Below are 14,782 nucleotides of genomic sequence, written 5' to 3' on the forward strand. Positions count from 1 at the left end.
ATCCTTCACTGACTGCACCCTCCGTTCCTCTATTTCCAAGGCCATATACTCCTTCACAGAGCGGATGTATGGGCAGGTACTATCATCATCCTGCAATCGAAACAAAGGGCATAAATCAGAGATAAATCAACACACAGCGAGCACAATAATATCAAAAATCATAACCTTGATGTTGTACCGTCACTTGAGGTACCACTCGCCCTTTATCGCCGGTTGCTTGCTCTGGATGCGGACCAAAGCAACATGGCAAAAGGGGCACTCCCTTCTACCACTGGCCGTCGAGCTCGAGCCACTGAAAGTTGCCTTCATGGTGCTGCGACTCCACTTCCCGGCCATGGCTTCAAAGTTGGGCGCCGCCATCGAACCGGCGGTGGCCGTGTCAGACTGCTCCGTCGTGGGCTGCGACGTCGGCTAAGGCAGGGGTTTGGATGATGGCTAGATTCTAGGGTTAGGGTTCTTGGAGGAGGGGAACGGAGAAGGATGAGCACAAGTCATCGTCGCAGCTCTGCAGGTCGCTGTCGTAGCTCCGCGGGTCTCCGGCGGCGGCTACAGTCTAGGGTTAGGGTTCTTAGGGAAAGGAACAGGAAGACGGAGAGGAGCATGGGTGGGGGATGGAATGAACGGGAGGGAGGGCGCGGCGGCTTGTAACACGCAAGAAGGGCATCGATGTCCATACGGAAGTCATGTGCGCCTTCCTCGACCTGACAGTGGGCCCGAGCTGTTCACATACGTAGACAATGGCCAACACCAGCAACTCCAAAATTATAATGGCATGTTTCAGAATACCTAAATTATAATGGTATTTCTCCAACTTCGAAGAATCCTAATGGCTTCGATAAAAAAAATACCAATAAAAAAACAGTTACAATTACGACATCAGAAGGCTCTGGACTGGAGTCGATCGTCGACTACTCGACTTCGACAGTTCTCTTCATCCGCGGCAGCGCTAAACCAAAAGGCAATGGCGGCGCGGGCGGCGAAGAGCGTATGCGTGACCGGCGCGGGCGGCTTCATCGCGTCGTGGCTGGTGAAGCTCCTCCTCTCCCGTGGCCAATACACGGTCCGCGGCACCGTGCGCGACCCTGGTAAGGCTCTCAGACCTCGCCCCCTGACTTCTTGGCACTCGGCTGGCGATTCTTGTGCTCCCTCCGTCTAAAAAGGATTGCACTTCAATTTTTTTTTTTTACGAATCAACTATTTTCTAGCTGTTTAAACGTTCTTGAGCGCGGTGCTGCCGTCGTCGTGGATGAGGAGTGGGGACGCCGCCGCCGATGTAGAACCGAAGACGTCGCAGCTGGGTGGTGTGAGGGCGCCGTCGTCGTAGCTGAATCCGGCGAGGGGACGTCGTGACCGGATCCACCAAGGGGCCTACCGAGGGATGCCGTGCCCGCAGGTCGGGCCGCGCCGCCGCCGGAGGGGCGGATGAAGATGCCGTGGGATCCGTAGCCTCCTCGATGGATTCGCGGGATACGCCGGCAAGGGAGCTGGGGAAGGCCGACCGCCTGGGCGCTGTGCGCGGGCGCACCTCATTCTAGGCCGCCGCCACCGATAGTACAAGGGCCCGACGCCGCAGGTAGATTGGGGGTGGGGAGGGTGGTGCCGCCGCTGAGGAAGGTTAGCACCGCCACCGTGGGCGGAGCCATGAGCGCGGGCTAGGCCGCGCCACCGCCAAGGTGCTCCATCCGCGCTGGCCTGGAGCGCCACCTCGACCGCCATTGGGGTAGGGGTCGGGACGGCCGCCGCAGTCTCCGTCGGGGTGGTGGAAGGCCACTGCAGATTTTTGTTTTGTTATCATGGACCAAGAAATTTGTTATATATATGATGAAGATGTATCTTTTTCTCCGGTAAAAAAAAAAAGATATATCTTGTTTGTGCTCTAGGTGCTAGCAAGAATGCTCATCTCAAGGCGCTGGAAGGAGCTGGGGAAAGGTTGCAGCTTCTCAAGGCTGATTTGTTGGACTACAGCAGTGTTGCATCAGCAATTGCTGGCTGTGAGGGTGTCTTCCATGTAGCTAGCCCTGTCCCTTCCGGTCGGTCCTCCAACCCTGAGGTGAATTTGTCAAGAACATCTATTTCATATTTTGTCTCCTGAAGTTTTGAGGTTAAATAAGGAGGCGCAGAACACAGTTATTTCAAAGGCTGCAACCAATGCTACTCCTGGGTCCTGGCAAGGCTTTGCTTCCAAGTCTTCAAGCTATAATTCTAACCTGACATGGAATTTTCTTTAGCATCTATTTTCATAAACCAGGAAAAAATTCAGAATGTCCTCAAATTATTCTAATTCATATGAGACATGCTGAATTCATTTAGTATCTTGAAACAAGCGTGAGATATGCAACATTTGATCATTTCTTAAGGGCATCTGTGTTTAACTGCAACTCAATTAGTGGCAACAGACAATGTTTTATCATTTCTTGCCTGCGCAGCATCATTGTGGCTTAGCTATCTGGTTCTACCTGTAGACATGTAAAAATTGGTTAGTTTATTAATGAGCACGTGATATGATAATTTATCCTTTTCTTGCCTCTCACCAAATATTTCTGACATACAGGTGGAGGTCATAGGTCCTGCTGTAGTAGGAACAACCAATGTGTTAAAGGCTTGCTATGAGGCAAAAGTTAAGCGAGTTGTGGTGGTGTCTGCTGTTGCAGCTGTATTCAGTAACCCTAACTGGCCTAAGGACAAGGCCTTTGATGAAGACTGTTGGTCAGATGAGGATTACTGCAGGAAGAATGAGGTGATACAGTTGTCCCTTAGTAAAGCAATGGTGTTGCTTGTGCAAATGACGACATAGCATAGAGGAAAAGAATTATCTTGCACTATCACAAGAATTATCTTTTGACATTCCTGCATGAAAGTTTAACTTCTCTGAGTTCCTTTTTGGCCAAATTGGGGGATGAACTGATTAGTATGTTTTTGTGTCAAGATTGCAATCTTAATTTACAGTTAATCCTCATAGTCCATATGGTTTGAAACCCCTTATTTCCTATTCATGCATTATATCCTTATTTTTCTTGTTGCACTTCCAAAAGGGAAGCTTAACTCAAAGAAACCATGTAAGGCAGGCCAATAGTCCGCAAGTAAAAAAAAGGAGGTCTAGGAGTCATCAATCTATCAACGCACAATGCCTTCTCCTAAAAACTCTTCATAAATTCTTGAATAGAATAGATCTCCCTTGGGTCAGTTTGGTGTGGGAGAATTATTATGGGAATGGGACTCTTCCAATTTTTGCAAATAAAGGATCATTTTGGTGGAGGGATATAGTTAAGCTCCTCAATATTTACAAAGGTTTGGCCTCCCCAATCATTGGAGATGATCGAACTAGTTTTCTTTGGCAAGATCTGTGGGATGGGTTGGTGCCACAGCTGCAATTTCCTGAACTCTTCTCCTTTGTTATGAACAAAAATATCTTTTCAACAAGCAATCCAACTAGAAAATTTACACAAACTCTTCCACCTGCCTCTCTTGGTGCAAGCTTTTGATCAATATTAAGGTCTCGAGTTGAAGCACAACAATATGGCACTATTGAAGAGTGAGACCAGTTGCATTATATCTAGGGCAACCGTAATTTCTCCTCTTCTCACGCTTATAAAGTATTAGTGGGGCACACAACTTTACACTGGATGCTTATGAAAGACAGACTAAGCACGCGAGGTTTGCTTCAACGTCATAACATGGATTTGCCCTCCTATGATTGTGTTCTTTGCTAACATCTGCTTCTTCACTGCCCCTTTGCTTTGGATTCTTGGAGTCTAGTTTTGCTGCAAGTGCCTCAGTTGATTGATCCACATCTTGTGTTACAAGCTTTCAAGGAGAACCTAGCAGTTTCTTTCTTCATGGAGATCATTGTTTTACTCGCTTGGAGTATTTGGGTAGTGGGAATTACTGCATGTTTAGTCAAATCTCGCTTTCTGTGCAGGCTTGCAAATCCAAGTTCATTCATGAGTTCGTTTCGCATCGTGCGAAGATGAGTTATTTCCCCCTTATAAGTGACTGGCTAGATTTTTTTTTGTGTAAACCTAGCTTCCTTTTCTTTGTTTGTTCAGTTGTTTAACTTTTTTCTAATATATATTTTTATTCAGTAGGGGTTCGCCCCTGCTGTTTCTTAAGGAGTGCTACTCAAGCCACCTAACCAACTCAGCTAGAGGCCCTAGGTGGAATTTATTAAGAAGAAAATAGGCTCCCAAATTCGCCTCAATGAGAACTTGAACCTGGGTGGTTTGGGCATACATCAACACCCTCGACCAACTGAGCTAAGCTCAGCTTCCTTTAAGCTTAACAGTTAATTTGCTGTGTCATATAATGTCCTTGTACTAACCACAGAAAAATGTTGCTATTCTTGTGTTTCTTCTTGCTGATCTGGCTTGCCTAAAAAGATATTTGTTTTATCGTGCAGGATTGGTATTACCTTTCCAAAACTCTGTCCGAACGTGAGGCTTTTGCTTATGCAGCAAAAACAGGGCTGGATGTTGTAACTATTTGCCCGTCCTTCGTATTTGGACCCTTGATGCAGTCTATAGTAAATGCAAGTAGTAAAATACTCCTTAATTATTTCAAAGGTATAGGTTAATCCTATGTTAGTTTTCTACTCCTATGTTATGTTAGTTTTCTACTGGTTTGCGTTCAGTTATATAATTAAAAAATTAAAATGATAATCTAGTCAATAGTGTTTGTCTATTGTTTATTTCTGATTATCCATAAAGCACATTGATCAATTGCTGCAAAGTACTTTATATACTTAAGAACAAGCTTCAATTAGCCTACTTAATTTAGCGGTTTAGTTATTTTTTAAGTACATACATTTCTTCTGCAGGAGATCGTGAGACTGTTGAAAATAGACTCAGAAATATGGTGGATGTTCGTGATGTTGCCGATGCTCTTCTTCTGGCTTATGAAAAACCAGAAGCGTCTGGACGATACATCTGCAGTTCAAATCCAATAAAAGTTTCTGATATGATAAACATATTGAAGACCTTATATCCAACTTACTCTTATCCCAAAAAGTAAGTCTCACCTCTGAAATAGTTTTGTCTCTATGCATTGAGTTTCGTTCCCCTCTTAACCTCATCAGCTGATTTTTATCGACACATCAATAAATACTTGCTGGCAGAATGGCCTTGGAAGAGAAGGATGCTAAAATGCCACTGATTTAACAACAAAAAACTCTACTGTTTGTTTATGTTATGATACTTCTTGAACTCATTGTGTAATCACACCATTAGGTAAGATGAGGTGTCTACTGAACTTAAGTAAGTTTGATGTGGGTATGACATTCATATCTTTTAGATACTTCCATGCATCCACAGAAATTTGGGAGATTTGATTTTAACTCTGAATGTTTTGGTGAACTGTTGAATTCTTGTATTGTTCTTCCTTTCAGTTTTGCTCTCTCTTGACTTGGTTGGGACTTATATTTTCGTATTTCAATGTTTTTTAGCTTTGTTGAAACGGATGACAACTCCATATACAGTTCTGAGAAACTTCAGAAGCTAGGGTGGACCTTCAGGCCTACAGAGGAAACCCTCCGTGATAGTGTTGAATCCTACAAAGCATTTGGCATCCTGAATTGAGCATCCAACTGGGACAGTGAAACAGCAGTTCCAACAGTCCAATCCCTATCTGGTTCATGTAAACCGTGAAACAGAACATGTTGATAACAGATTCAATAATTGCATCATGTTGGAATAGCACTGTATTTTTTTCAGTGTTATCTGGGGCTTCCGTACGAAATGAGCAGGCCAATGCTGACTGTTGCATGGCTTCTGGCGTATTTACCATTGATAGAGCTAGAAATGTACTATCTTGCACTATTGCACTTAACTTGGGATGACCAAGCCGATACCAGTGTGCTGCAGGGGCGACGGTGAAGAGTGGAGACGTAGAATCATGTGCTATGTCCTGAGACCATTAACAGAAAAATACAAGCCAAATTCGACGGTGAACCTGTTGTCAGGAGGGAATTTATGGACGGAGACAAGGTTTTGATAGAAGACAACCAAAACAATTTTATAAGACGTTGGATGAAGGTCATGTTGCCACGGAGAAAAGAATGAACACAGGAAGTGTCATCTGAATGACCATGGATTTGCCACCCGGTGTTTGCGTGCAGCATACTTGTACACTAGGGGCATAGTAGTCTTACTCTTACAAGATCACACTAACCATGTTTGTGGCATGACCGTCTAGCTTTTACTTAGAGAGCGTGGACCTGGTGTTGACTCACTTCTGCATGGGGAAGGCCCACGGACTCATTGGAGTTACTCAACCTAGAGCTTGGTTCTTGCGAGGGAGTCCAACAACGACTAGAGGGGAGCATGAGCTTCTCAATACCTTCATCAATAGGAGTTTGCATTCTATACCTCTCTTAAGCTTCTGCACTTATATTATGTACCTAGGTTGTGTGCTTACATTTCTCAAGGGGGTTCTAGAGAGAGGCAGAGATGAACTAGAGAGAGGGAGTGAAGTGGAGAGTGTAGGAGAGTGAGTGAGTGTGTCCTGCAGCCGGTGAAGCAACTTACGAAGTGGAGACGACTGTGCTGACAGGTGGGGCTAGGAATGCCCTAGTGAGGATAGCTCACTATTGTGCATGAAGTGATCTGGCGAGCGGTCCGTGGGTGTGCTGGATGGTCCGCGGGGACACTAAGTTTGTGAAAATTGTTAAGTCTATGGACATGCTTTCGTGAATGGTCCGGAGGTGTACCGGACGGTCTGTGGGAAGATGGCAACACCCAGAAAATTCAGTTTAGTGCAAATGTAGTTTTTAAAATGCATATGATGCTTATGAAAATGACAATGTCATGATCGAATCGTGACACGCAGAAACTGTGTAAAGGTGCCAATGATTAGTTTGGCTTGTGGGCTTATAAATAGAGGGTGTGGCTAGTTATTGGTTTGTGCTTGCAAAGTATCTGCTACATAAAACCTAGACTGCGGCAACACCAAGCATTACAGCTAGATAGACTATTGCAAAGAGGAGCTTGAAACACACGCAGGCATAACACAACAAGGAGCAGCTCCGACGAGAGAAGCGGAAGATGGAGCAGAGGCCTGGCCATAGGAGTGCCCCAACAATGCCAAAAATGAAGGGGAGCGACATCCGCAGACGCCACCATCATTGGAACGAAGCACACGAGTAGGGGAGTGACACACAGGCACGCACGACGAACGGAATTTTCAACGATGCCTCCAAGAAAGTAAATGACGCAAGCTGCGCCATCGCCGCAGGCCCAGAGCAAGAAGGAGGGCATGTTTCACCCAGAATCCATTAGGCCACAGAGCCGGGGAGGTTGCCCAAAAGCCCCGCCTAGCCCAACACCTCATCGGGCACACCATGAGGCCCGCCGCCTAGAACGCTGCCACACGGGAGGCCATCACGGTGATCGCCACGGCCGTTGCCGACCCCCACTGCCACCGCAAGCTCTCAAGAGGGGCGTGTCCCTCGCTAGACGCAATGCAGCAGCTACGCAAAGAGCAAGCTAGACTGGTGCGGCACGCCCCTGCCGCCGCCACCATGGCCCCAAACAACCGAGCAAGCACACGGACAATGGAGTTTCAGAGGTCGTAGATCCAGTGTGGAGGGCACCGGATCCGTCCTCGGTGAGCTTAGACCACGCCGCTAGTCACCCGCCAACCGGAGGAGGAGAGAGAGGCTGTAGGAGAGCGAGGATGAGGGAGAGCAGCGGAGGGGGGGCAGTGGATGGCGGCCTTTTTGGGCGCCACCGCGGCCGTCGCCGCCGCTCACAGAGCGGCGGCGACGGCCAGGGAGCAAGCAAAGGAAGGGCCCTTCGGCGGCGATAGCGCATCGCCACACGTAGAGACGACACGGAGCCACACAGGGTTAAATTTTCTTTGAACTATTTAGAGATTTCTAGATTGGTTAAATGGTTTTAAAATTATTTCAGAAGTTTTAGAATGGGAAGTTTTTATTGAACTTGTTCAAAATTTTAGTATCCTTCGGAAGCTGCTTCGGACCTTGACTAGCTAAATAGGAAAGAGGGACAACCGATGAAGTGGGTGAGAGGGGAGTTTTTTTTTTGAAAGGAGGTGAGAGGGGAGTTTGTCACGATTTGTTAGAATTCATTCATTTGAGATGGAAGAAGGGCCTTTGTGTCGTTGTATTGTTGTCTGCATGTTTTGATCAAGGGAATTTTGTGGTTGATGGTACGAGGATTAGGAAAATAATTATTTTATTAGGGCTTGCCATTTGGCCCCATGAGTGTCTTTTTAGCTCTGTGTGGCATAGCTCGAACCCAAAAATCTGCCTCAAATCTGAAGTTTATTAATTTGCTAAAACTAAGAACCTTGATACTCCAATTTTGGCTATAATTAATAAAGAAAGAGCTCAACTAAACAACTTAGGTGTGCCGGATGGGGTTCCACAGAGAGCCACCTCGACCATTCTCCTCCTGTGCTGCTGGGAATTATGGAAGCACCGCCATGCTGTTGTGTTCTGAGGTTTAGCTCCAAGCGTGGACAGATTAGTTGCTACATGCAGATCCACAGCAAGACTATGGCAATGTCGCTTGCCTCGAAACTCTCATGTTCTAGCTAGTTTTTGGAGTTCAATTGCTTGGATGTAACTACTCTCCCATGCTGTAACCTCTGGCTCCAAGCCAATTTTCGGGATTCATATCCTCCACCCACCATGCTAAGCCTAGATTCTGTGGTAATATAATCTGGTGGGGACTGTTCGTCCCCGTTGCCTTTTAAAAATAAAGAACCACATATTTTTCTAGAGCTAGGAGTCCTTCGCTCCAAAATTTCTTGGCTGGAGCTCTGACAAAGGGAGCCACAACCCAAAACCATTTTTCCCTGTCGCATCAAGTACTCCCCTAGGTTTGCAACCTCCTTCACGAGCACATCCAGCTTCTCCTACGTTGCCAGCGTACCAACGGGGTAAACTTTTGCCACCGTCACGGACCCATACGCGTGCCCGACACAAGGTTCTGAGAACTCAGCGCGCACTCCAATCGCCTTTCTGGCCCACATATCAGAGAGAAGGGCTAAAAAAGGCGTGGACAGCTCAAGTACGAAGCGCGCTAGATAAAAAGAATTCCGCCAACCTTATCCTCACCTCCGCCCTAGAGGCCGCAACTTCTCTCGATCTCCCCCAAATATGTTCATCTCTATGGTACCTTCGTCCTCACAAAAGCACTGGCCCCCTCTCATTCCTCGCCGTCGGGCGCCGGCGCCAAGACCTCCACCGTTGATGGTCTAATGCCGAACACAAGCGCCCCCATGCCCAACTCCTTTGACAGCCGCCGCTATACTCGTTGGGCCGCCGGCGCTGCCAATCGCCACTCTCCGCTCTCACTTCTCGATGCTGCCACTAGGACCGCCACGCTGTCGCAGGTACTTACAATAGTACACTGGCAACCCCTACCTCTCCTCTGATCTCCCTCTCCCTACCAAATCATCCTCATCTCTCCAAATCATACACAAAAAGAAGCTTGTAGATATGCATGCCACAAGATTTTAGGGTAGTGGTGCTCGGCCTTGTTTGCTTCCCCTTCCTTTCCCATCAAAATTCCAGTCTGTATCTTCTTGCAGGTAGATTCCATCAAGGGAGCAGATGATTTGAGTGATTGGACCAACATGTAATTTGTTCTAATTGGATTGTAGGCGCAGTCTTTTGAGCAGGTATGGGAGTGCAAAGGAAAAACGGACGCCGAATCAATTGATGACGGTTTTCTATCAGGAAGATGGACTTTCCCGTAAGTTTATCCCTGACGGCGTATCTCTGACGGTAACCGTCACGGACGACGTTCTTTGAAGGTATTAGCCATTTTCCCTGACGGGCCAGGAAAAAAATTTTGCCTGGTTGCAATAGGTAAACCCACCATATGTACGCGAGGCCGATATTAAGAGGTTCCCTTGTCTGCTAATGCAACAACTAAAGAATCTATATGTTAGGAAGTAATGTATCCAATGAGCTGTACAACAAGTACATACGAAAAGGAAAATATCTCTAACAATATAGCCAGCAAAGGGATGGTTCCGAACTATCCTTGCTCTCACTTTATTTTCTTGGATGGATGCATATCATGGCCTTGTTTAGATCATCTCCAAATTCCAAGTTTTTTCACTCTTTTTCCATCACATCAATTTTTAGCCGCTTGCATGGAGTATTAAATGTAGGTAAAAAAAATAACTAATTGCACAGTTTAGTTGAAAATCACGAGATGAATCTTTTGAGCTTAGTTGGTCCATGATTGGACAATATTTACCAAATAAGACGAAAACGCTACTATTCATCGAGTTGCAATTTTTTGCAATCTAAACATGGCCCATGCATACCAGTGAATAATTAATATCAGCAAGGATGTACTGAAGTGTGAAGTCCCACTCAATACTGCTGATATAATGCTTTCTCGTAATCTGGCGTGCTCAGGCTCAGGGACATGTGCAAAAAAAAAAAAAAAAAAACACACAGGCCGCCCACAGGAACAGGTTCCCCTTTTGTTGTATATACGCATGCACCCAGCAACGTTTTTGTATGAAGTATACACTGTACAAGATGGCACGATCGCAGTATCTGCAAGCAACGTTTTTGTACTGTAGCATCGTATTAAAATATAATATAACTAAAGAAAAGCAGCAAATTTTTGTTGTGGAATGGAATTCCTAAAGTAGCTCCAGCGCATTCCTAGCTCAATATCATTGTTATGGTATGTACAAGATATAGAAATATAATAAATAGATAAATACGACTACTAAGGAAAGGTAAATTAATTAATTGTTATGGTATGTAGCAATGGAGGCAGCAGGCGGGGGAACGACGATGAAGACGGTGTGCGTGACCGGCGCGGGCGGGTTCGTGGCCTCATGGCTCGTCGAGCGCCTCCTCGCCGGCGGCCGATACATGGTCCACGGCACCGTCCGCGATCCCGGTAACTTGTTGATAGATAAAGGATCCACGGCACCGTCCTGAGGAGCTTGAGCGACTGAGTGAGTGTGTGTATGACGATCCATTCGTGCGCAGGCGACGCCAAGAACGCGCACCTGCTGGGGCTGGACGGCGCCGCGGAGCGGCTGCGGCTATTGAAGGCCGACCTGCTCGACTACGGCAGCGTGGCGGCGGCCATCGCAGGCTGCGGCGGCGTCTTCCACGTGGCCTGCCCCGTCCCCGACTATGCCCTCACTGACCCCGAGGCACCAGCACTCTCGCGCCCTTTCTCCCCTCTGCCTCGACAATGCAATGCATGCCTTTTCAATTCGTGTGATCTCCATCGGAGACAGACAGTCACCGTACGTACGTCTCCATATGTTGTTGTTGTTGCAGGTCGAGATTCTGGCTCCTGCCGTGACGGGCACCATGAATGTCCTCAGGGCGTGCTCCGAGGCCGAGGTAGTCAAGAGGGTCGTCGTGGTGTCGTCTCTCTCGGCTGTGATGATAAAACCTGAGTGGGGCGAGTGCAAGGTCATGGACGAAGGTTGCTGGTCTGACGTCGACCTCTGCAGAACCACTGAGGTCACAAACCAACTGGAACCCTTTTGCATGCGTGCCCTCTGGGAAATTTGATATTAATATTGTGTTACCCATGTTTCATCAACAAATATGAGTTGATTGATGAACTTAGGCCCTATTTGGTTCTCCACCAACTAAGACCGAGTTCGTTGGGCATGCATATGGGGAACGGGAACAGGGGATGGTTTTCCATCCCTGTCTCCGTAAACCCGACAGGAACTAAATTATTTCTGTTTCAATTCGAGTAGAGATTAAATTGGTCTCGTCCCTGTCTCCTAAAAGGAGAATTCTCCACACAGAATAGGCGATCGGGGCCCACTGCCATCTCTACCACCAACACATGCCACGTTGGTTGTACCGCCGCCGCAGATGAGCCAAAGAAAATGGACGCCACAATTGTAGCGAGAATTGATACGTGAATAGTTGAGAAACTTGTGGCACACCACAACTAACCTGTTAATCAAATAAACAGTCTTACTTTTGTTGCAGTCGCATGTGTGGCGTGGCAAAGTGAGGTCCTGAAACAAACTGGCCCATATATAATCCCTGTGTCAAACAAACCCTTACGCGTGGCACACACGCGCATGTTTTATTAACTGATTGCTTTGTTGTGTCTATAGTAGGTCGTAACCAAAGCTATCTCTCTCCTTTGACATAATGACACATAGTTTTCCTATGTGTTCGCGGAAAGAAACCTTCGTACAGAAAAGTACATATAATCACTGGATGTCGACTGTCGAGTGACAATGATAGGGATGCTGCTTGTGCTTTGGTGCTAGCTAGATCGATTTTGGTTAAAACTTTTGTAGGGAAAAGTGCATATTCAGCTATTGTACTGTAATGTCAGTGACTTCAGCCAGAGAATCAGAGACAAATAATCACTTGTATTAATTGTGCCTAATCAAGCACTCCAACGGGCCAGCTGGATTATAGGTCATTCGGACAGCAAGGAATGCATATTATTCTGATTGGAAGGGTTCTTAACTTTTCCTTTTAAAACCTGCAAAACATGTGATTTTTCACACACATTCTAATTTTGTTCTCTCCCAATTTCTTCACTCTTCCAGAACTGGTATTGCCTTTCCAAGACACTGGCAGAGCGGGAGGCATTTGATTACGCCAAGAGAACTGGGATCGATGTGGTGTCAGTCTGCCCATCACTGGTGATTGGGCCCTTGCTGCAACCCACACTGAACGCGAGCAGTTCGGTCGTGGTTGATTTCCTCAAAGGTTTACTACTTTTTTCTTTCCTTTGATGAATTCTTGCACAATTTGTAGCACATCCTGTTGGATTAATTTGAGACCTGAAATGTGGTTTGTGTTATGTCTTTACAGGAGATCGCTTGGTGAAAATGAAACTGAGACACTTTGTGGATGTTCGCGATGTCGCTGATGCTCTTCTCCTAGTGTACGAGAGTCCGGCGGCATCTGGGAGGTATATCTGCAATTCGCACCCAAGGCTGGTATCTGATGTCATAAAGCTACTCAAGAGCTGGTACCCGACTTATCAATATGCCACCAAGTAAGCCTGTTCTTGATTATCAGCAATCGTGTTGCTTCTTCCAAACTCCGATCATACATATAAGTTAATCTAAGTTTGTCTAAACTCAGTTTCGTTTAGTTCTGATTATTAGTATCCAAGTGTGCGAAAAACTAGTTAATGTTGCACATGACGTCAAGCGGTCAAGGTAATTGTGGTACTTTTGATTATAAGTATCCAAGTGTACTTAGAATGTCGTACTAGTGTTCTTTGTTGCTTGGAAAGGCAGGACATAACCCATTATGCTATATGCTGTGCTGTGCTTTGTGAAATTAGTAATCCTAAGAGCATGGAGTCTTATATCAAACTGCTAAATTGGAAAAAGGAGCATGTAAGGATGTTGGCCCTGTTCGCTTTGCTGAAAAACCATGGCTGAAAGTACTGTTCGCTGATTTGTTGTGAGAGAAAAACACTATTCGTTCGCTGAAATAATACGGCTCATAAGACAAGCGAACGGGGCCATTATCATGTGACCTCTCATGGAGAAGAGCTCTGACACAAGTAAAGGAATGATTTTTACTAACGGTCAAAATCGATCTTCAGGGCCGGTTCAATTAGAATGTCATAAGTGCTTCTCATGTAAGCATACCCTGCCCAGCCCAAGTTGCTGTGGTTCCGTGTGCGGCACGCACACTCTGCAAAACCCCAAACAACAATTAGAATGTCATAATAGTGACAGTGATCCTGCTTAGTACTTATCTTATGTTGTTGCTCATGCTGTTCCATTGAAGTTTTGATTTCTCTTGGGGCATGGTGGGTGAATTTGAAATGGCATGGTCAATGCAATCTGACGTACTGCATATACATATTTTGTTCCCCAACCAATGGCAGGTTCGTCCAAGTGAGCCACGAGCCTCCATTCAGTTCCAAGAAGTTGCAGGCGCTTGGCTGGAAATTCAGGCCGTTTGAGGAGACCCTCAGGGACAGCGTTGAATCCTTCAAGGCAGCAGGTGTCTTGGATTGAGGAAACACTACTTCATTCCCTGTCGCATTTGAAAATCAAAGTCGTTGCCTCATACAGTACATCATTGTCTTTGATCGATAATTGGGATGAGTAATGTAAGTATCAAAAGGGATCAAAGTTTTTTCATGTAATAAGCGGCATTTGGGCAATAGCAATAATAAGTATATCAAATTTATATGAAGGTATGTTATTGTTGGAGTCTTTAATTTGAATATCATGAATCAAGGAAGTCATGTACTACTATAGAATCCTCATCACCGCTGACTTCGTGCTAAATTTGACAGTGATGATCATCTTCATCATCCCCAGCTTAGAACCAATGGTAAAAATTGATTAAAATATTGAAAAATGCCCACACCGTACTGCCGGGCACCGCCCGACAAGACGCCTAAAATCGGATGCCTGAGACTAGGGTTGTGCCGGCGAAATCCAAGGCCTGTATAATTCTACAATAGGCATTGACGGTCTAGAAAAATAGAATAATAAGTTAACGATAATCCTACAAACAAGACGTCCTAGCTACTCGCTCCGGACAGACACGTGGCGTGACGAGCACCACAACTTTGACTACCTCCATCTCTTATTCTCATCTGGACACCGCTGGCTCACTCTGCTCGGCGTTCTCCCCACCGCGCCCTAACCTTGCGCCGCTCGCTCCTGCGCTGCCGCGCGCCCCACCTGCGCCGCTCGCTCCTCGCTCCTCTGCCCCGCCCGTCACGTGCCCCATCCGCACCTCGCTTCTCGCTTCGGCCATGTGCCGCGCCGCACACTCCCTCTCGTAGCACGCACCGCTCGCCAGGCTGAGCCAAGG

General features: G+C 46.4%; 2 protein-coding genes across 2 annotated transcripts; both read left to right on the forward strand.

Annotated features, from left to right (window-relative positions):
* Positions 1-889: 889 nt before the first annotated feature.
* On the forward strand, positions 890-5,677 carry LOC136530326 (cinnamoyl-CoA reductase 1-like). Its single transcript, XM_066523091.1, has 6 exons — positions 890-1,085; positions 1,881-2,050; positions 2,552-2,737; positions 4,397-4,559; positions 4,814-5,003; positions 5,438-5,677. Exons 1-6 carry the CDS (start codon positions 962-964, stop codon positions 5,568-5,570), a joined length of 966 nt encoding a protein of 321 aa, XP_066379188.1. The 5' UTR covers positions 890-961; the 3' UTR covers positions 5,571-5,677.
* Positions 5,678-10,753: 5,076 nt separating this feature from the next.
* Positions 10,754-13,971, forward strand: LOC136530327 (cinnamoyl-CoA reductase 1-like). Its single transcript, XM_066523092.1, has 6 exons — positions 10,754-10,889; positions 10,982-11,151; positions 11,282-11,470; positions 12,535-12,697; positions 12,803-12,989; positions 13,839-13,971. Exons 1-6 carry the CDS (start codon positions 10,754-10,756, stop codon positions 13,969-13,971), a joined length of 978 nt encoding a protein of 325 aa, XP_066379189.1.
* The last annotated feature ends 811 nt before the right edge of the window (positions 13,972-14,782 follow it).

The sequence above is a fragment of the Miscanthus floridulus genome, unplaced genomic scaffold, assembly GCF_019320115.1.
Source record: "Miscanthus floridulus cultivar M001 unplaced genomic scaffold, ASM1932011v1 fs_106_7_8, whole genome shotgun sequence".
Taxonomy (NCBI): domain Eukaryota; kingdom Viridiplantae; phylum Streptophyta; class Magnoliopsida; order Poales; family Poaceae; genus Miscanthus; species Miscanthus floridulus.

Excerpts from the sequence above, each read along its gene's own strand:
- LOC136530326 (XM_066523091.1), top strand. The coding sequence starts at position 962 with ATGGCGGCGCGGGCGGCGAAGAGCGTATGCGTGACCGGCGCGGGCGGC. Across the intron at positions 1,086-1,880 it reads CGGCACCGTGCGCGACCCTG|GTGCTAGCAAGAATGCTCAT; the intron begins GTAAGGCTCTCA and ends TTTGTGCTCTAG. Across the intron at positions 2,738-4,396 it reads ATTACTGCAGGAAGAATGAG|GATTGGTATTACCTTTCCAA; the intron begins GTGATACAGTTG and ends TTTATCGTGCAG.
- LOC136530327 (XM_066523092.1), top strand. The coding sequence starts at position 10,754 with ATGGAGGCAGCAGGCGGGGGAACGACGATGAAGACGGTGTGCGTGACC. Across the intron at positions 12,698-12,802 it reads CGTGGTTGATTTCCTCAAAG|GAGATCGCTTGGTGAAAATG; the intron begins GTTTACTACTTT and ends ATGTCTTTACAG. Across the intron at positions 12,990-13,838 it reads ACTTATCAATATGCCACCAA|GTTCGTCCAAGTGAGCCACG; the intron begins GTAAGCCTGTTC and ends AACCAATGGCAG.